This window comes from Xiphophorus couchianus, chromosome 12 (assembly GCF_001444195.1).
Source record: "Xiphophorus couchianus chromosome 12, X_couchianus-1.0, whole genome shotgun sequence".
NCBI lineage: Eukaryota > Metazoa > Chordata > Actinopteri > Cyprinodontiformes > Poeciliidae > Xiphophorus > Xiphophorus couchianus.
Window position 1 is genome coordinate 7982418 of NC_040239.1, and position 23423 is coordinate 8005840.

The window sequence follows — 23423 nt, forward strand, 5'->3', positions numbered from 1 at the left end:
AAAGTACCAAAGACCTAAATAAATCAAAACTAGTTAATCAGAAGTAATTATAAAGCATTTCCTAAAGGTATCTGCTGAAACTCAATACTCCACTCAGAAATTTAGTGAACACCGTCATCTGCACCTTTTTTGAACTCCATCTTTTTTTTCTTCCTGTTAGTAAATCCGCAGACTTTCATTGGATCCTTTAGCTTTGAAAGTCAGAGAGTAAAGCTGTGCTTATATTATGTGCCAGGTCTGCTTTTCCAAAAGCAACCATCAAGTATGAGGTCTTTGATTCACTTTAGACATTTGAACCAAAAATTTCGACTTTGTAGAAACCTTAAAAAACCCCACAGAGAATTTAGGCTATTGGATTTTGATCAGGCGGTTAAAATGAAAAATTTACAGCCTATTTCACCTACATACAATCACAATTCCGTTTTGAAATTAAATGATTTCTTTTTTTTAAGATGCACACAAACAAAAACAAAATAATTGTATGATGTTTTAAACATTTCTTGTAAAACTTATTTTTTATTAAAACTTTTTGTTTTTAACCACAATAATTAAGTATTGTGGTTCTGATCTCCATTTGTTTGGACAGTGTTAATTGAAAAAGCTAAAAACAAGATTTAACAGTGTATTTGTTTCACTCAAATCATGTTCCATTAAAAATGCAATTGAATGCAATTGTGTTTATCAGATTATCTAGAGCTACATAAATTAGACAAAGGGAGTGATTTTCACATGTTCAAAGTCTAATAAAAATCATTATATTCATGCAACAATTACAGCTCATTTTATTTGTTTGTTTCACCATCAACATTATGTTATAATGTAGGGTATCCATCCATCCATTGTCTGTTCACCCTTGTCCCTAACGGGGTCGGGAGGGTTGCTGGTGCCCATCTCCAGCTACGTTCCAGGCGGGAGGCGGGGTACACCCTGGACAGGTCGCCAGTCTGTCGCAGGGCAACACAAAGACATACAGGACAAACAACCATTCACACACACACACACACACCTAGGGAGAATTTAGATAGACCAATTAACCTAACAGTCATGTTTTTGGACTGTGGGAGGAAGCCGGAGTACCCGGAGAGAACCCACGCATGCACAGGGAGAACATGCAAACTCCATGCAGAAAGACCCCGGCCGGGAATCGAACCCAGGACCTTCTTGCTGCAAGGCAACAGTGCTACCAACTGCGCCACTGTGCAGCCGTCATAATGTAGGGTATTTTAAGATATTTTTAAATTTTACACCACTGCCATCACTGATGACAATGAAAGAATATAAATACTTGCCTGTTTACCTAAATCTCCACTTTGGAGTGTTTCAGCTGCTGGATTTGTGGTCAGTAAACTTATATTAGATGTAAACAGAAAACAGCCAATTGTCCTAAATTATTTGCCGGTGAGAAGTACTTGTTAAAAACTGCTTTTAATTTTACAGCAGCTTCTCAGGTTTTCTTTTATTAAACCATTTGGTGTTGTGTCGACACTTTGTGCTTTGTTAATTAGTTTCAAGTTGATCTTTTATAAGTGTGGAGCAGAGAGTGCTTTGTGGGCAGGATGGAGGGGTACAATAAGCAAATCATTTATTGCCCAGTGGCAGGGAAAACAGAAATTGGTGCTCAGGTGGCTTTAACTGTCAGGCCTAAACAGGAGCCATTATGACTGCTGATCAGCACAGTGTTTAAGAGCATTCCAGTTGGAGTCATTTTCAATCATGCATTTCTTTAAATAAAGTCATAAATGCAGTAATGAAGAAGCAAAAGCCCAAACAGGACAACAAACAAGACCAATGATGAGAACTCAGTCTCAAAGTGATGAGTTATTTGCCATACTCATTATTTGCTACACTATGCACTGCCTTGTTTGGTCATTTGTGTCATCGTCTGTTTTCTTCTTCGTGCCTTTTACTGAGTGCATGTAAGCTATACTGTACTGCACTGCACCTACAACTACCAATGGTATTGCTTTGCTTGGATATGTATCTACAAGGCAGAAGATGGTCATTAGATTTACAAAAGGCTCCGTCTTCTTATTTAATCTTCAGCAGTGGTCTTAGTCCTTTTACTTCAATAAGGCAGATGTTTGCCTTTATAAAAGGCATGTAAACATGTCTTCCAGGTTCTTGGTTTGTTGTTTTTTTGTTTGGTTTTTACATTGGGCACTGTTTCAGCTGGTTATAACCGGTTAAATGAAGCGATAGCTATAGGGAATACTGGTAATATTCACATGGCTCTGTGATTTCCATCAGAAGTGTAATCCTGGCGAGTTGACTTCAACCCCCCCATGTCCATGTCAGGGCCTTTAAGCTGAGCATAAGCCATAAGGACATGTTTTGTAAATTGAACACAGGATTTGAATGGAGCTTATGAGCACATTAGATAAACAAGCCATTGCCAAGGTATGAACTTATGCAAGCGTGATAGGAATTACTAGCTCCCCTTCATACCAAAATAAATCGAGTTTGAGACAGCTAAAACTGCAAAAGTATAAAAAACTGAAAGGGGGAAATCACAATCACTCGTCTTATTTTTCAAGTTTATGCACACATTTCCCCAATGTCAAATATTTGATGGGGGGTTTTTTTTAGAAGAAAAAGGTGCAAAGACAAACAAAAATTGCAAGTTTATCAACTACTCAAAATAATGTTTACATTTTCTCAGTGAAGAATGGGCAGCATCTAGTAAAGTTGTAACTTGTACAATAAGTATATCTTTGGCCTATTTCAAGAGTGTTCTAGTATGCCAAGACAATATATTTTCACGAGTCAGGGAAATAAAAAAAAGCTTTAGTAAAAAATTTAATAAACAGCGACTTTCAGATAAGGATTCCTTTCCATTAGCAAATATCAGTTGTTTCGCTCCCCAATTTAAATGAAAATCAATCTCCTCCCAGGCTCATGTTTTTAAACTCCTCAGTTAAATGCTCGGACCAAGAGAAATTCAACATTAAGTTTGAAAGAGGAGCATCACCAAGCAACTGGTACATGTTCAGCTCAGAGGAATGCAGGTGCTGTCTGTAGGAGCCCAGTTTCTAAATGGGGCTCTTCTATCCAGCAACAGTGAGTGGTGAGAACAATGAGCACAGCAAAAAAAAACAAAACAAAACGGTCAGCAATTTACATATCAACACCCCCTAAATTGGTAATAGCAGACCCAGACGCAAAGAGCGATAAACGAACACAAAAGAAAGATGAAAAGGGGCCGAGGAGTGCCGGAAGTTGACAAAAGAAAAAAGATGAGGAATTTTGTATCTGGAGACAGTTAAATGAGGGTGTGACATGAGACTCGAAACTGTGGTGCATGTGGTAAGAGGATCACTGTCAGTATCAGCAGCTGAGGTTCAAAGCAAACAAAAAACTTAAAATTCATTTTCAAACACACTCTGCAAGTTGGTAATTGCAATTTCTGAGATAATGTCAATTATTTGGCAGAACAGACTGCCAAAATAGTACCTCTGTCTTTTCCGACTCCATTCTCTCTTCTTTGTCCTCATTTCATTTTCTCCTCCTCTGTGTTTACCCCTGTCTATTTTCCTCACCCTCACACAAATGCGACACCCCAAAATGCACAAACACTGACGCTATCTCGAGGCTGATGGCTGTCACCTTTGTGTACTCAGCCTCTTTCAGGAGCCAGCAATGCAAACACCCTCATGAATATTCAGGGCCGATTTGAGATTGAAAGAACGAGACGGAGGTAGTAGGAGATGGGAGGGGGAAAAAAAGAAGGGGTGACAGGGAAACTGAAGGGATACAGTGGAGAGAAAGTAAAGGAGGACTGCTGCAGGCGGAACAGATAGAACAGGGTGGATTACGAGAATAAACAGAAACCCAGTGACAGTTTGGGTTAAACAGACAAGAGAGAGCAGTGTTTGTTTATGCTGCTTGTTCCTGATCAATTCACCATGGTCTGCTTAAAACAGTGTGACTTTCCCAATTTGAAAGAGAGTGGCGAAGAATGAGAAAGTAACAACAACCAATAAGATCATAGCTGCGATGTTAGGGATGAGATATTTTGTGCTTAACAGTTAAAGCAAAAAATCATGATATTCATTCATTTTGCATTGAATCACTTTGACAGCATTAGCAGTTACAAATGGAGGAATAAATTAATCACACTGGACCCAACATTCTGTTTTTCTTCACATTTCAGCTATTTTACTTACTAGTTCTCATATTTGGACATTCAAATACATAATTAGGAGAATTAATGCTTAATATATCGCAAGTTGCCTGCTTGTTGATAGAAACTGTAATCTAATTTACCAGGCAATATATTTAAACTCTTAACCCTTGTGTTGTCTTGCGGGTCAAAAGTGACCCATTACCATGTTTACCTTTAGAAAAAATACCCTAAACTATCTTTTACCGACTTGAAATTTTATGACTTTTCCTAAATTGACCCCTAAATTCAGAATGTCTTCTGAATACAAATACAATTTTAGAGTGACTTAAGTACATTTTGGACTTTGTGTAATGTAAAGAGATCACCATCCATACAAAAAAAAACATGGATAAATAGAGAATATGTACTGTATGTCTAAGAATCGTTTAACTTCGTAATGTTTGAAATGTGAAAGCGATCAAAACTGAAAAAATATGTATAACCCTATTTTGTTTGTAAAAAGTTCAAAACTTTTAAATGATGCTTTCCGGAGCATTTTTTGCAAGCAGAAATGGTAACAGATTGCAGGTCAAAGTGATTAGTATCTGCTTCATTAAGGGGGTCTAACTGTGCTGTCATGTAGTCGGCTAATTATCAAGATTATGTGTGTCTAAATGTCATGACAAGTTGAAAATGTATTTATCACATGGAAGGCTTGGCCTTATGCTGTTCTTATGTCATACACCACTAAATTTACTCAAATGGTCAAATGTTTTTGGTCCAAGTTAAATGAAATCATTTTATCTTTAGTGGAATAAACTTCTTGAATACCAGTTTAAACCAACAAACCAGTAAATGTTACTAAATTGTGATTGACAGAGTTAACTTTAATTATTGCATGACAAAAAAGTAGCCTCAGAAAAGCATGTATATACATAAACCCAGTCCGTAGCTCTGCTGTCTGTCTAATTTCAAATGCTCATTCAGTTGGAAGAATGTAGACTAAGTTGCTTTAATATTTCTTACATTTCTAAATGTTGGCTGTTGATGAACATATGAGAATTGGGTGAAAGTAGATGGACAGCTTCATAACCATTTTTTTTTCCATTCAACACTTTGTTGCACATAAAATGTTCAAGCATTTTACTCATTTTTTGGATAAATATTTGTGCTTTTCTGTCATATAAGGCTCAATCTAGCTGCTATAAGCCTCAATCTTTAAAACTCTATGTATCTACATGCAAATAAATTGGTTTTCACTGCAAAAATTTATCCACATCACACACAAAAATAACTGTACTTAAATAGAATACATTTATCACTCGGTTCTCTTTTTTTTAAGTATGTTTCTTTTCTTCCATCTATCACATTCCTGAAAAGTAATCTTTGATGTCCATTGAAACAGGATTCAGGCTCTTTAGAAGCAGCACTCTAAATAATCACCTTATCCATTAAACTGGTCTCATAACAGTATATACTGGTGCCTATATTGGTCTTTGAATCCCTGTGTGTTCTTGCTACTCATATTCTCATACATGTAACATTTGTTGCTTTATCATTTGTCCATAATGTAGAAAAAATGATGGCTGCCACATTCAAACAGGTTTTCAGCAATGCTTTTTTTTTTATAACATAGTAAAAACTATGGCATGATTGATATTTTTAGAACTTGTTACAGCTCTAAAAATATTAAACTGGATGTCTTTTTAAACTCCTTTCTGTGATCACGTTGGTGAGACATTTAGTAATTTGTTTTACTATTTGGCATCAGTTAAGTCTTTACTTTGTATTTTTTTGTCCCATTTTGTCTAACGAACAGAAGCTACCTAATTATGAACATCTTGATAGAAGGTGTTGATCTCCTTGGGCCACAGCCTCCTTCATTGAAGAGATTCACATCACCTGCTATGCTTAAACCCATTAAGCATTCAAGTTTATCTAGCTTGGGGTTAGAAAATGTGCCTAAAATGATAAGGTTAAAATACCCAGTTGTCTTATAATTGTGTGCAGTCTATTGGCATGCAACATGCAGAGACTATATCTAAAGAGATTGTAGGATCAATTAAAATTGGGGTAATTGTCAATTGCATTGTTAAAAACTGTACGGAAAGTGTGGAACTACCTTAGAGGAAGAAATGTGGTCATAGTGATCCTAATGATTGTGATTGAAAACCACTTAAGCATTTTGGTGGAAGTCAGGACTGTTTAATAGTTAAAGTAAGAGCATAAACAAGTCAAGAGATTGGGACAGCACAGATGTGTAGTCATAAGAAAACCACTGATCAGTGATACTAACCAGAGAAGTACTTCAATTTTCAAGGGAGCATAAAAACTGACTTTGGAGCAATGGAAGCAGGTCATGAGGTCTGTTAAGTCCAGATTTTCCCTCTCTCAAAATGATGAGTGATGGGTACATCAGGGTAAGAAGAGGGGTGGTGAAATGATGTACCCATCATGTCTAATCATCATGTTTTGATCCAGGGTTGCTGCAGTGAGTCAGATCGTGGTACAGCCACATTATGTGGTCAAAGACTGAGCACAGGACACAGCCTGAATATACTGAATGAACAGATTATTCCAGTAATGTCTTTTTCTTCCTTGATGAAGATGACAATACCAGGATTTATTGGACTGAAATTGGGTAAAAGTGGTACAGTGGTACAAATGGGCATCATTTTTGAACATCGATTAGAGGCTTTGGAGTCCAAACCTCAATCCCACAAAGAATCCTTGGGATGTGCTGGAGAAGGCTTTGGACAGCGGTTTAACTTGATCATCTTGGTGAAAAATGAATGGTACTCTTGATAGAATAAATCTTAACATTGCAGAAACTTATCAAATTAATGCAAGAGTGAATGGTGCCATCAACAAAGTTACTGTGGTCCCCCCAAAAAATACCAGAGCGTGAGTTTTTTGGGCAGACGGTGTAAATGCCTCTCTTATAAGTAGCACAGAACTGATACCCTATGCAATAGATAAAATATGAGCTACTCATCTGTCTGTTACTTTAAGCAGTAAGAGCAAAACAGTGTGACATGTTTTGTTCTGTTTCCCTTCCCTATCAATCTTTTCCATTCATATATTGAGTTGTTAAAATATTGTTCCTCATTTTTGCTTTTTCTACCTTTGTGTTTAACCTCTGTCTGTCTTCTTGGCTCAATCCTCTCTTCGTGTCCCTCCTCAGCAGTTTATCATAATCACATCACCTCAGTGTAATAGAGCACACTTAAGGCTTATTATGTCTCACACACATAAATACACGCATGCACAAAACTATCGCACACAAATGAGATCCACTTAAGCCTTATTACATGTCTAACTGTGCCTCTGACACAGAAGATTATCCGTCAGGTTGCATGCACAGGCAGGGGGCAAGAATTGCAGGTAAGAAACGCACATGTACAGACAAAGCTTAACTCACAATAAAAAATGGTAAATATTTAGAATGTGTGAAAATGAGCCTTTGCACTTTTATTTAAATGCACAAAAATGGAAACAGGTATAGAAGAGAATTTATCCATTTACAAATATATTTCCCACCCGAGATAAACATATTTTGGTATGAAATGTACAGACTGACCCCAGAACAAAAGCCAGAGACCTTGTGAAGATGCTAGCTGAAGCTGGTAAGATGAGAAGTGTTGTTATTCACAGTGAGAAAGTGTCCTGTATCTCCCTTCAGCAAGGAAGAAACTTTTACTTCTAAAGAAATATAAAAAGCCAGATTGCAGTTTGAAAATCCACACAGGCACAAATATCTTCATTTCTGGGGACATGTCATGGGGTCTGATGAAAGAAAAACTAAAGTAAAAAAAGATATATATATATATATATATGTTCTAGCTATATTTTCTGTCATTTAGCAAATGGAAACTGGTAATTCAAATTGACCAAAGAACAGAAGAGATCTGATTTCTGGTTTCAGACATATAAATATAGAAATCATATAGGAAGTATACAATAAAGATGAGGAATTTATAAGGCAATGAAGGAGGTGACCTTTTAATTTCTATATGCATGCGTCCATTTAAGTAAGTGCAGAATATACTGTATGTTCGTGTGCAAATGTTTCATGCTTGCATACAGGACTTTTATATATAGCAAAGATGCTTGTGCAATGTTGATGTGTGTGTGCATGGCAAGAAAATGTGTACAAAGATAAAGTAATTTATTTTCCCTCTCTTTGTCTGTGGGTGTATTTGTGTATGTCAGCAACTAGTAAAACATTGTGCACCAAAGTGTAGTCACACTCTCTTTTCCTTCACTATCCTCAAATGAACCTGAAGTTGTTGAACAAAAAGAAATGCAGATTTATCCCCATTTGTCATTGGGAAATTTTATATCATTCATTCAAATATAATGTACTATTAAATGGCTTAATCACATTAATAAAGATGCTTCCTTTATCTTGGATAATGCCCCTAGTCTATTGAAACTTCTCATTGTTTTAATTGTTCTCAAATTTCCAATCAAAACAATGATAACAGACAACAATGCGTAACCAAATTCTTACTTAATTAGATAAATGTCACTTTCACTCAGTGATTTTCATTATGGTAACCTGCTTTCTCTGCTCCCTTAATCACATTTTCACCTGGCAGAGATGATATGCTAGAACAATGGAGACAAAACTGTTGAATGAAAGGTTGTTGGCTCCATATAGTTAGCCTTAGGTCACTAAAATAAACTTACCAAATATACCATAGAGGTGCAGCATTTGTAAGCCATTTAAAGAAGAAATATGTTGTCTAACTTCCTTGGTTCTTTTAAGTGAACATGGATGGGGGCAGAAACATTGTCACGAAGTTCATTTCATGTAAACCTTACACAGTGTGTCTCAAAAGTATTCACACCCTAAATGAACTTTTCAGCATCTTGTTATCTCACAAACAAACTTCAGTGTATTTTATTGACCCCCACAACATAGTGCATTACGGTAAAATTAATAAAAATGGACATACTCTTTTTATTAAATAAAATCCAGTTCAACTAATGCCTTCAGGAGAGTTGTGTGCTCCACAAATCTATTCTTTACGGATAAGTGGCAAAAGGAAAGCATTTTGTACAGGAAAGCCATAAGAAGTCATGTTTGCAGATTCCACAAGTCATGTAGGAGACACAGTAAACATGAAAAAATGATTCTGAAAATTATTATAGCTTGAACAAATAGTGTAATTTGGTGCCAAAGCCTGTATAATCATCAATAAATGGCCCTAACTGATCATGGTAGTCTTCGTTTAAATTGTATAACAATAACCCACTCAACTCCAGCGAGTGGGGAAGACTATATATTCAGGTGCAACATCAAGAGGTGTAAAAAACGTAAAACACTCGATCAATACTCTGATTCACAACTTTGTCTACTGCCAGTCTCAGGCCTCTTATCCATATTAGCACATTCAGTTAATGCTTAGTGAACACTTTACTGGGTCCAGCCTGTTTTTGATTTCTTTGAGTGTGTGTAATCAGTACCCTATTGATTCATGTTAGGTTTGTCACAGTTGTTGAGGTGTGACTTCACTTAAGTTAATGAAAATCCACTTTCAGCCTTCCACTTTGAAATGAAGTTCCTGCACTTCTGTGGTGTTTGGTATTGTTAAATTATATAAAAATAGGTTAAGGAAACAAGACAACATGTGGTCATATGTCAGAAGTTTTCTTAAGATTTCCCAAGTTTAAGTATGGCCAAAATGAGCAAGAAAACCTTTGGACAGAAGTAAAAATTGTGTTGATCTACAGAACAGTGAAAATCCACTGCAAATTTCCTAAAATAACATCACATCCATATATATTATTAACACAAATGTACATTCTTTTTTATAATGTAAGGCTCTTAACAAAAGGTGGTTTTCTAAATGTAAAAATAAACTGGTATTAGTACCATCAACCAATACAACAGCATGTTTTTCAACTAGCAGTAAAATAGGTGAAATGTGTTAAATTCTAATATAAGATATTTTAGTTTTAATTGTTAGCAATGAGAGGAATACATTTTGCTTTCCTGGTTAACATCTGTATTTACCAAAACATAATCAGTGGAAAAAAACCTCAATGTTTTGATTTACTGTTCATACCATTTCAAATTCCATTGAGCCACACAGACGACATGGGAGAAAAATATGTAGCTTTTCACGCAAAAACTTACAATATTGTCTAACTGAATTGTTCCAGGCTGAGCACCTTGCTGGCAACTGTATCTGTATAAGTTCAGTCAATTGACCATTTAAATGTTAGTTAACCTATGATTTTAAAGTCTTTAAAAAATGTGTAGCTAAACTTAAATAACAATGTGAGCAACTGCGGTACAATTAATTTGAGGAGGGACTGTGGGTGTACACCCCCTCCACCCAAAATGTGCAATGGCTCCCCTTAGCAAACTGGTAGAGAAAGTAAAAGTATAAATGCATGCAAATTATAGAAATAGAATAAGAGCTATTTGATGTTACTGCTTTAAATTTTGTTACTATAACTAACTGCATGAAAAGTATTGTTATCTCTACTGTATGATGGATCCAGGCACTCAGCTATTTGCTGGGTGGAATGATGCATTTGCACATCTGTCACTTGACAGCCTAAAATCCCTGAAGTTATTGAAATGAGGCAGAATAGATAGAATAAGAAATGCATGCTTACTCTAGATCAGTGGTTGTGAACTTATTGTCTCAGAGAACAAAAGAGCTGTCTAAAGGGATAAGGCAAACACAGATATTCGGCCTCTGTCAAAACCTCATGTACTGTGGGAGTACCTGAGACCCATTAAGGGTACTGTCCTCCGGTTTCTGTAACCCAGATTTTCTAATTTTATACTCATTCTTTTCTTTCTTTGTCTCTTCAGTTTTCTTTCAGTCCCAGTTGCACTTTTCCTGCTCTGTATTTGATTTCTGTCTCTCCGTTTCTGTTGGATCTGCCATAAATACTTGCAAAGTTACTATTTGTGTTGCTGACTTCTGGAAAAACTTGAGCAAACAAAGGTGACAGCCATCAACTTTGGGAGGTGGTAGCATTGAGAAATTAAACATGGCACATATGCAGGAGATGAGTAGGTTGATATAGCGAAGCCACAAACAAACAGAAACAAATAGCCAAAAATAGCCAAAAATTCTAACCAATTTAAGCAAAAATGTTCTACAAAAGATTTATGGTCTTACCTCAATGTGAAGTGTTCCAGGTTTGAATCTGTCTTCATGTATATGCCAAATGCCACTGTTTTGCCAAGTCGAAGCGGACTTGGTGGTACAAGTACCTCCAGGTTCTCATCTAATTGCAGTCTTTCTCCCTTAGCAGAAACTGGGCCAATGCTCATCTCCACAGTACCAGCTTTCATCATGTCCTGAAGGCCTCCATCGTCCAAAGTACCCCACTGTCCTCCAAGACCAATCCCCAGGCCTCCAAGAGGCCCGACATTTGAACTCTGAGCTTTCCATGGCTCATTTACAATGGATGGACATTCTTGACCAGCCCCTTCCACTGGGATGATTGAGTAGTACACATCCACTGATGGTAGAGATACTTCGAGGGGTCTTTTTCTCCCTTGTGATGGTGTAAACCAAGCTGGTGGAATCTCCAGACGGACCACACAGATGCCAGATTGCCCCGTGAGACGGCAGCCTGCTGAAGGCGCTGGTTCATTGATGTCACGTACGGCCAAGGCGCGGACACATGGCAGAATGGATCTAGGAAGTGGGTCAGGCTCATCCCAGCGGCGTCCAATCAGATAAAATAGTACCTATAGAGAAAACAAATGCATGTAACATTAAAGTAAGTAGATTAAGATAGTAAAGGTAAATACATCAATACCAGAATCCAAAAACCAAACACCTAAAAAATTCAGTAGATACTGACTCTCGTCAGTCGTAGTCCACTTTTCTTAATTATAACTGGAATTAAATTTTTCACCATGTTGTATTTGTTTGTTTTGTTGGTTTTCCTTCAGAAGCATAAAAAGCATCTGCTGCAGGACTGATATTTCTTTACAGAATGGATATAGGCTTTTATTAAATCAAGTATGTTTACATTCAATTCGGAATCAAAATTGAAGGAGCAATTTTGTCGATGAGTGTCAAGTTTCTATGGAAATTATTTTAAAATCAGTGAACTGCAGAATTAATTATCAAGGTAACTCCTTAAGATACCCCTGAATGAAGTAGTGTGGTAAAAACAAACCACTGGTTCTACGCTTTGTTTTGCACAGAGGCTCTGGACCCCCAGCTGTTGAGAAATGAATGTTTGCTGGAGGGGTGGACTCTGTTAAAGTTTTAAATTTCACCCAATCACTAGTTGATTGGGTGAATCAATTACCCAATCAGCTATATAATTGATTGGGTAATACGGTAAACAGCTATGACATATGCAATGAGCAAGTTCGATGTTGAGCAGAACAAGGTGGCAGTGTTAATTCAATATTTGGAAGCGTGGCCAACACAGACTGAATGGCTTCATTCACTTTCTCTACTGCCATTGCCAACCTACAATCGTAGGCAGACTAAAATTGTTCACGTTTTTTCTGTTTACCGATTGGCCAGTTTGAGATTCAACCGGAGGTAAGGGATTTAGTAAAAATCCCTCACTTATTCTTACCATAAAAGTTTATTTTTTTTAAGCAAAGGAATCCTAGATAATATATGCAATACATAAAATTTGCAAATATGACTTATAGAGAGAGCTCAGAAAATTATGTTCTCTATTAATGTACAATTTGTTCTGATATTTTTAAGAAAACAACTTTTTTTCCCCCTCATAAATATGAAATGTGAAAAGTCCCCCCAAAAAAGAAGTGATAAAACAAATTGGGATGTACCTGAATCCATGTTCTTGTTGACCCCACTTTATGGACCACCACTTGACCTTTGATCCTCCAGTTCATCGTCACCTGACTGACTGAGGTCAGCAAATGTGGCTGAGGACCTCGAAGAAGCTCGGTTGGGATCATTTGCTCGATGCTCAGATTTCCATAGCTGCAACTGACACTGGGCTGGGACTGTGGAGCAATGCCTGGCTCCAGCTGGTGAAGAAAGAATGGCTCAGTCCGTGATGACAGGCTTCCATTTCGCATGACCTCCTGATTAGCTTCCCGCAGAAAGAAGGCAGAGTCAGTGCCGCTTAGCTGGCATTGGACTGGGAGATAGGTCGGGAGGGAAGAGGAGAAACGAGGCTGGGAAAAGTCCGGTCCTGCGCCTGGTCCACCCCCTGCTGCTCCTAACGAGCTGTCAGACACTGGAGAGAAAAATTGACAAAGGACAAAAGTTAAAAAAAACAGAAGAGAGGAACCGCATAAAAAGGTCAAACAATAGTTTGACCATTATTATACTTAAAGGTGTTGGTGAAACCTGGCTTTGTGTGTTCTTTGTTCACCAGAGCAGAAAATAATTTATTCACATAAAATTGACGTTGCATAAATCCATCTTTAATGACCATTGCAATGAATTTTTATTCACACTCTGATTATTCACACTCTGATATAAACACATGCGCACGTATATCAGCTTCTTTCACACAAACATCTCTACTCACTGACACACACAAAGGCCATAATGTATGGAGCGACTAACACTTGTTGCATCACAGAGACATTTTGATAGAAACATAAGCCCACAGTTGAGTCCATGAGGTATTGCCTAAACATCACAGCTTGCATTAAGGCATCACTATTTTTAACACCAATTCTATGAGCAATGGCCCCACATATGTAAAAATGGCATATTGCTTGTTTGTAGTTTTTTTTCATTATACTGAAATCAGATTTTTGTACATTTCAATGTGTATTCTTTGTCTTTTTTCCATTTTAATCATGTTGAAAAAAGGAAATAAATGCAAATTTTAGGAAATGTTTCCATCAAAGCACATTCACTAGTATTGCAAAATTAATAAGTAATACAAAAAGGGACTGTTTTGATTTGAGTGCAAAAAAGAATTGTAGTTTTGTCTGTTTTTCTTTGTATTATTGACAGCTTAGCAAACACCAGGCTGAGTCTGTCTGTTTAGCACAGCCATGGCAGCTTTGCTCGACAAAAGGAGAATCGGATACTCCTCCTGTAGTATGAAATTGAGGTGCCCTCAAGCTAGTTCAGGCAACTCCAGCTGTGCCACAGTTTCAGATGTGATCTTCACAGATGTGGTTTATCAATTTTTGTGGCCTATTTAATCTGTATGTTCCCTTTGTCATTTAATCCTGCTACTACTTCTCTCTGCCTGCTGTCTGCTACTTTTCTACCCCTTCATCACTCCAGGATTCGTCTCCTATTTCAATCGCAATGCTAGAAGACATTTTCAGGGGGCAGAGATTTGCATCAGACCCTCAGACGTTGAGAAGTATAAACATGTAGTTGTGAGGTTGGCACCTGGTTGCCAAACCCAAATTTATAGAATGCTCTTTATATTATTAAAGTGATGCATTTTTAAACATGGCATTAAGGCATGGAAGTGTCTGGGTAAAACAATAATGTCGACTGGTCTGCATATTTATAGATAAAAAATGTACAAAACAAGTAAATCCTTTAGCTCTACAGAGTTACTCAATGCTACAAAAGAGAATATGTAGGTGTGAAAAACTGAGTAAAAGGTGCAACGAGCTTTATTACTGTTCTCTAAAATGCTAAAAGCAAACCATTTCATAAATGGTTTATGGGCAACTATTATAATAATACAACGGCAAAGAATAGGTTACATGATTGTGCTGCAGTCCTGTAATTTATCTACACCTGTGTCTGTCAGCTGTCACAGCTCCAAACCACTTCATACAGCTACATCAAACACAGGTGATTAAACACAGAAGAAAAAATTAGGTTGAGTAAATGTAGGAAGTTGTATTAAAATGAATGGGTGTGCGCCTGGCATTTATAATACTTCAATGTACTGTAAAAAGAGATTTAAATGTTTTCAACACTTATTTGACATTGTAAATCTATTATCTTCTTAGACAATGAACAGAAAAATAAGTTTCTACTCCAATTGTAGTGAAACAGAAAAAATGCACATGCAGAATGAGAAGTTTGTGAGGGAAATTGCATGACTGTATTTTTATGTGTCCTTGGGAAGCAGAGTGTGAAAATATAATGAGGGTGGGACAGAGTAGCGCTGTCTGGGGCAATTCATACTGAGGCGACTTCACAAAAAACAAGAGCAGCGGAATAAACCGCTACCTCTGTAAAAATGAGTAAGCAGGTTCTTTGGTTATGGTGCCTGGGCACGTAGGGATAAGTTTAAAGTTGAGGAGACAAGCAGAAGGAACATCAGACAGCAAGCAAGTAACAGAATAGGGGAAAGACGACAGACCCAGAGGAAGTAGGAAACAAGTACAGGGTGAGAGAGGAAAAGATGGTAAAATGTCTGTGAAAATTTGCACAAAAGATGTCAATTTGGATAACTGGTGGTGGTTTTGGCATTTCTATGTTACACGAGGTGGCTGCACATGACTCACCAAAAATTACACTCCAGTCCAGTCCGCAGTCTTAGTAAATGGATTTGAAGCACTGCATGAATAAAATGTTTGACTGAACGCTAAGATGACTGGTAAGAAGAAAAAAAAATTGAGTACAGCCTATTGAGCTGAAAAATTAAAAGTTTCAGTTAAACACAGTTACTAAAGTGTTCTTGTAATGTGAGAAAACATAAAAAGAAAATCTAAAAGCATAATTTTTCAAGTTTTAAAATTATACATATTAGTCGTTTTACAAAACAACACAAAATACAGAGATAACCCCAATAATATCTGTAGTCCTGTCAGACTAAGCTTTTAAATAATAATTTAAAATAATTCTTAATTTTACCAATAGCTTTTCTCTGACTAGAAGTGTGGAATGGCCTGGCCAGAGTCCCCACTCAAATCTTGTGCACTTGGTATTGGACCATTTTTTCCTGATCTTTCCATTGTGTAGCATTGACAAATCAATCATAGCAGCTTCTATCTGCTTATCAATAAAAGTTTTGGCAGGAAAGGGATACAGTGGTTTCAAGTTTTTCCTTCAAGGATTGTTCCTCTCTTCCAGCTTCCAAATATTACACATTCACTGAGCACTTCATCCCTTCGGGCCATCTTCCCAATATCTTCTTGTTCTTTTTCTGTGGTCTGAATTTCCTCATTTGGGCACCTAATTGTCCCAGCAGGATGTTTGATTGCTAGCGAGGCAGGCTGTTGATTGCCTGGACCTTGTTCTTCCCATTGAGCTGATTTCTCACAACATGTCTTAGTCATTGCCGGTATTTGGCTTTTGCTGTATGATCCGTTCATGGTTGCCATTTGCCTGTGGTATTCCAAGTTACTTATAGCTTTCCTAAACATCCGTTACTTTCTCATCTGGGAGTGAAATTCCAACCATGTCAAGTAACTTCCCTCTCTTAGAGAGGCCCTATGATGTGCCTTTAACCCTGTTCAGGTAGTGGAGGACACCTCCTCCTGTCTCCGCACATGCGTGAAGGTGTTGCAGAACAAGAGGGATCTTCTAGTGACAGACGGTTGCATCTTAGGTGCAAAAAGGAGCATTGTCATAGATCCTTCATCCCAGCAGCTGTTAGTCTTTGAAACCAGCACTTTTACTAACAAGTTGAAGCTTCAGCAGCAGTAAAAGCTGCTGTTACTTGCACAGTTCTTCCATTTCTTGAAAATAATCTGCTTTTATGCACAAATATATATGCATATTGTGAAAAATCTTAAGTTATCCCATTCATTCTTTAAATCATAACTGTACAGATGTTTTCTTATGCTGGAAATTTGGTCTTACTGTATAGTCTACTGTTATTTTTGTTTTTGTATTTTCACCCTTGTGTCAGTCTGCACTTCCACTTGCCTGTCACTTTGCTGCTGGTACTCCTGAAATCCCCACCGAGTGACAAAGGATATTTCTTTTTTTTTTCGTGTTCTTTTTTATATGAAAGAGATTTTTATAAAATATACATTTCATGTTATCATGGGATATGACTTCATTTTATTCTTTGGAAACATAGCAGCTGAATGCTTCCAAAACTTTGGAGACTAGTTTTGCATCTTTTTGAAGTCATTGTTATACAGACACATACCTGCTGCTACTTTTGGTTGAGAACATTATCCCTAGAGGCTGAAACATTTTTATGAGAGGCTTAAAATAATCACAGGCTATGGATCATATGGTCACAACACATCAGCACATTAGGTTTTGCAAGCTCTGTGTTTTCCTCCCTCATTCATTTTCCATCATTATGGGTGTCCTTGAGGTGTCTGCATGGATGTTTCTGTATCCACAGGAATCCTGTGAAGCATATGTCAGAGTCCTGTACAGGGACCTTGAGCACCTGACACATACATGCAGAGCTTTTTCATGCAGGCACAACTTGACCCTTGGATAGAGTCTGAAACACAATTATATACTAAACAGTGTTTTTATTTATTAATGTTTATTCATTTTCAGCCATTTGTGTCTGAAAAAAAATCAAAGGAATTTTTACTATGATTATGGATTGCAATATTATCAATCTTTCACAAATGCAAGAGAAAGCATTAATTCATAAAAATAAGTGTTACTTTTTAACTGTATTTATTAATAATCTACATAGAAGGAAACTGAAATATTCCCAGTCACTACAGCCATTGGCTCAATAGGGGGCGCTGTGTTACAAGTCAGAGTTGGCACTCTATCATCCTTACAATGGTATGTCTTTGGCTACAATTAAAACTGGCAAAGTCCAGTTTCTCTGGCATCATTACTTTGGCAACCACAAAACACAACAGGAGTCCATACCCGCTGTGCCCTGCTGCACACACAGACCCACTGACTGTGTGTGTCCAAGTGGATTTCTGAGCAATCCAGTCCTCCTGAACATGCATGCATAAAAATGCGTCTGCTAGCCATTTAAAAGTCTGAAAGCACGCATATGTGTTCTTTTGGAAGGTTGCTCACAATCAAGAAAGTTTACTGAACATAAACCTGAAACTGTGAGAGAGAGAGTGACGGCGTGTGCGTGCGTGTGTGTGTGTGAGGGCGAAATTGGACAGGAATAAAGCCAGATGTACAGAGATTTGACAAGGCCCATCTGTGATCCTTCTTTCTCCCCCAAAAATGCCCATCCTGCTCTATTTCCAAGTGCAGACACGCTCACACACGGCCAGTAATCAAAACACACTGAAGCGTGCAGGACAGGAAGAGAAAGAAAGAAAGACAGCAAGAGCAAAGCCAGATGGGTCTTAGTCAGGAGGAAAGATACCAAGATGTGATAACAGCATCAGTTTTGTTTGATATTGTGTTGGTAAAATATTAGATCATATTAATGTCATTAATATGACATTTTATTAAAGTGATACACACATATGCACACATTGAGGGTTGCTTTTTCTTATGTTCTTGATATGTCTGATTCAAGTGTGTAAAATCAGTATTCTGTAAAGAGGAACATAATGAAATGTCTCTGGAACGATACATTACAAGCTCACACACAAACTAATTCGGTAAGGTGGAAATGTCTCAGGTTACAGATATATTAAAACCAGTGAGCTAGCATTCAGACAGACTAATATATTCATATCAGCTCTAAAATGCCAGACTTGAACAAAGATGTGAATGACATTAACTTGTTTGATGATTTTGTGCTCATGAATTATGAATGTTTTGAAACTTAAGTTTCATTTTCAGTTGCTTATTTTTCTAACCCTAAATATCCTATAAAATGGACTGTTTAGTTATATAGTCCAATTTGTCTACATATAATACATTGTTAATATAGATTTTCTTTCCAGTCATTGGTTTGTCCTTTAGTTTATTGATTTTTTTTTGTTTTTTTACAGCAAATTGCAAAAAGTATAAAAAAATAACCCCCAAAAACTTCCTATCTTCATCAGTTACTTTCAAGTCACTTTGTCAAATCTCTTTTTATAGTTTAGTATGCCAACCCTAAAAAAATGTTTCTGTCATTCTTTTGTTCTTTCCCCTGTAAATTCTCTTTATGGAGCAAATACTGTATATCCTAAGCATGTGAAACAGGGCAACAAACAAACAAAAAAACACAAGTGTTGATTTACACCTAAAATGTTCAGATTTGAAAAGTATTTGACAAGGAAACTTCAAAACAGCAGTTTGATTTTGCGTGCGGTGACAGTCTAGAAAGTAAATCCATCACAGATGAAGTTTTGGTGAAGTATGAACACTATTGATTTCAAAGATGGCAGTCTATCTGAGAAAAGGGGAGAGTTGTATAGAGAAATGGTAAGACAGAGATGTTTTTTTTGAGTCACGGAACAAAGAAAGAGAAAAAAAAGACATAAGGAAAAGAAGAAAAACTAGTGGGAAGAGATAAGATGAAAGAGGGATGAGGTTTCTATTTCTGAGCAGTGCATTCATCATGAGAGTTTATTTTGGTGGGCTCTCATTCTTCCATTGTCTGGCTTGCTATAATTCTGCCCAGGCTTTTCTTTCAGGTGCTAATTGTATTTTTTTTCAGCATTAAAGATGACACCTAATATTTCAAATATGCACTCTTTGTTCCACACCCACTGAGTTAGGCTTTAGTTCCCCCAGAGTAATATCAAAAACACATGTAATGAAAAAGGTGACTTTGATGTCAAAATGTGCTCTCAGACTGAACAGCGTGAGCCACAAATGAATCTAAAATACTTGTATGTTTGAAATTTAATAAAAAGATATACCAGAATTTAAAATATTTCAGATTTGGTGGACATAACATGACAGATAAACTATTGCCTGGAGGTGCAAAATAAAATGAAGAAACAAGAGACTGCACACTCCTCTACTTAAAGTGAAAGAAAGTTTAAGAGTCTTGAAATTCTTATGAGCAAACCTGCACTTGTTGATTTTGTGATGAAAACATAATTTAAATGAAAAAAAAAATGAACAGTGAATTAAAATATAAAGTCTTAACATATTGTTTTAAATTCCACACATTTTATCCCTTGTTGCATAAAAATGAAAGTTGTGGGGGGGTTTTTTTGTATTTTTTCTTTCACTTGTGATTTTTAAGCAAACTCTTAATAAAGATAAGTACAGCAGTTGTGGAAGAGTTGTAATAAAGGTACGACACAGTGCTATTATCAGACTCATGGTTACCATTCTGTAATCCATATGACAAAGCTGTGGGTCTTCTGCCAGATATTATGATTAATGTGTTTAATGTATACTTCAGCAGTACAGGAAAGGTAAAAAAACCAAACTGGTGGAGACTACCATCGGCTCTTGAGCCATTCAACAGCTGGTTAATGTGGAGATGCTGACTAAGAAGTTTCAATGAGTTCTTGGGACAATTCCTCCACTGCTTCCCTTCCAAGTACTATTAGATGTTCTACCTCTGAAAGAAAACACTGTTTCCTCTGTATCCTCCAGACAGGAGAAACAGGACTAATTGATTATTTTGAGCGTCACATGAAATATTTTACATATTTGTCAGACAGAATGCACAGAACTATGTGTGCAAAAAGGCAATTAATCTCTCAGTACATGGAGAACTTAAGCATCTTTGTATTTATTTACATGTTAGCTGGTTTAAAAATCAACCACCACTTCATTGGAATGATCATTTTTTTGTATCACTGAGTAAATCAGAGCTCATCTGTTTGAGAATATCTCAGGTTTTCAAACTTAAATTAGATTTCTGAATAATGGTCTTCTGAAAAAAGGTTTTCTTACAGTGATTGATTTTGTTTTCGTTTTTTGTCAAAGAGTTACCTATTGGATTTTGCCTACCCTATGTTTCAAAATTTCCAATACTGCCACACACATTTACACCGGGTTTTGATTTATGTCCTTGTCACTGGGTCAAAGAATTCACATCTCCCAAGCTATGCTCTGACCAACACTTTGCTCCTCTGTTTCTAACCCCCATCACAGCTTTTCCAACATGCTGGGTTGGATCCAGTATCTCCCTTTTCGTATTATATCAAAAAGAGTTTTTTCTTATATTTTTCTTTACACCTTTATATATGGCTTCACAGTACTCAGCTTGTCTTTAAACCTTCCCAGTTATTTCCCTTTGGTCTGTAGAATGATATTTTTTCAAAAGGAGTGCCTAACGAACAGAAAAAATGCCATGCCACTACTACCGATATTTTCTTGATATAAAACAAATCATTGGTCTACGTCAACCGACTCCGTTTGTGAATCTCTTTATAAGCATATGGAGGAAATTGCTTTTACTAATTGTAAAAGAAGACAATTAGTCCTGTCTTCTTTTACAGGCATTTCTAGGCATCTAGAAAATTTCATATTTAAAAGTTTACCTTTGTCATTTCCTGAACGGTCGAAGCAGATTCACAGAAGTTCAAAAATAAAACATTTTGTTGAAATAAAGAAGATGAATTTAATGTTTTTCTTTTCTTTCCACGGATAATGCAACCATTTTATTTATCAGTTGAGGATGTTATGTTCCAAGTAATTTCATAAAACAGTCGTTTTTCAGTGTCGTGACTTCTTTTGAATCTGTATTCATTTTTGTATATTAATAGTGATGAATATGACTTAAGTGGAAGAAAAGCTAAAGTTGTTTGTGTCATGCAAATATATTCAAATCTTGTTCGCGCTACCCCTTTTATGCATACAAGAAATCACCCTCACAGATCGCTCTTGTGACATGAACAAAGTCACTGTTGGATAAAAAACACCCAAACTAATAGGGACCCATTTACAGTTTGCAGCAAGTCATGTAGGGGACACAAAAACATGTAGAACAGAGGTCAGACAACACCAAACCAAAACGTTTTGACTCAATTATAGTCTTGTTTCAGCAACAGCAATATCTATAAAATAATAAACACGGTAAGATTAAACATTCTGTATATAATCAATGTATAATTAGATATAAATTCAGACATTTACGAGGTTAACATGACAAAATCTGTGAGTATTTAAACCTCTGGAAGGTTCTGTGACATTTCTGACGAGTAAAATTAATATGAAACATCCAGTAAGGAAATAATATGATGTTGGAATGAGCACTTTGAAAATAGCTTGAATTCTGTAGCTGTGATTAATGAAACTCCAGACATGAGGTCTTTTTGTGTGCAACTGGTACAATCAGAGCAGAGAAGTGTGAAGAGCAATTTCAAATCCTACAACTGTGGGAGAAGCTGGAACAAATAAAGGAAAGGGCTCTCAGAGAGGAAGTCGAGCAGCACATGCAGAAACAGGAGAAGGGTGCAGGATGTGCAGAACTCTTGGTGGCTTACAGACATTCTCTGACTCCAGTGAGCTGGATGCTGAATGCTTTGAATCATTTTGGGCATTTTCCAACTCAAAAGGTTTTCTAGACTTCCAAATTTTTGAATCTAAAAAACAAAACAAAAACACAAACCTTTGACCAACAGTTCTTCTAAACGCTAGGACTAATTGTAAACCTTATATGAAAATAAAAGGATAATTCTCAAAGCATGAAGAACATTATCTTGATGACGTGACCGGCACTACTTTGAAAGGATTTAGCACGTCAAACTCTATAGATTGTCACCAATCATAGTTGTTAATGATAATAGAGATCTGAAGAAACATCTTTCAACTAGCACTCCTTAAGTGTGAATTTGGTCCAGTGATAAATCCACTGGTCCTTGCTATCATTCAATTCTATCCTTCAGTGATCCACAGCTAGTCGACCAACTTATAAAAGCTGCTTATAGAGCTGAAAGATTTCCCGCATCAACTGACTTAGGAGGAGAAACAAAGCAATGCGCTTTGTAGCATACAGGACAAAAGATTATCTGCAAAGGAAGAATTTATCCTGAAATATTGATGATCTCCAGAAGTTAAGTTTAAATGGGAGGAAGAGTTAAAACAGAGACAAACATTGAAAAGTAAAGGGAAGAGAAAGGGCAGGAAAATAAAAGATGGAAAAAGTAAGACTGAACATGACAGGGACAGACAAGGACTGAGGAAGGGCTTAAGGACAAAGAACTAGAAGAGTGGGTAGGAAAGGGAATATGAGTACTGAGAGCAAGTAAGGCAGAAGGACAAGACAAGACTTAATGGAGATAAATGTTGAGAGGAGCTGTGCAAAAAGAAATGGATAAAGGTGGATAGGACAGTGAAGGAGTGGAAGAAAAATAGGACAAAATCTGAACCAAAAAGTGAAGGAGCCCGCAGAAGAGAACATCCGCTGAAGGTATTATTTTATTAGCTCAAATTGACAGTGATAAAAAGATAATTGTGTCGTCAACCTAGCATGCCTGACCAAAAAGGTTAACATTGGGTTTTAAATCAGTCATTAGACATCTGCTCTTCAAAGAAAAAAGGGGTTAGCGCGAACAAGAACAAGTCTAGCTCCAACACAACTGACTAAAAAAAAAAAACAATGAATGAGACACTTTTAGATTTTTATTTCTAGAATTGTCTACCTTATAATAAACAATTTTTAAACTAAT

General features: G+C 36.8%; 1 protein-coding gene across 2 annotated transcripts in view; it reads right to left on the reverse strand.

Moving 5' to 3' along the window:
* Positions 1 to 23423, reverse strand: part of LOC114154939 (transmembrane protein 132C) — a 266375-nt gene that overhangs the window by 144246 nt on the left and 98706 nt on the right. For both annotated transcript variants that reach the window (XM_028034466.1, XM_028034465.1), the window contains 2 exons: positions 12900 to 13315; positions 11251 to 11828 (listed from right to left, as the gene is read on the reverse strand). In XM_028034466.1, the coding sequence (XP_027890267.1) occupies positions 11251 to 11828; positions 12900 to 13154 (833 nt within the window). In that variant the 5' untranslated portion in view covers positions 13155 to 13315. The remainder of the gene's footprint in view (positions 1 to 11250; positions 11829 to 12899; positions 13316 to 23423) is intronic.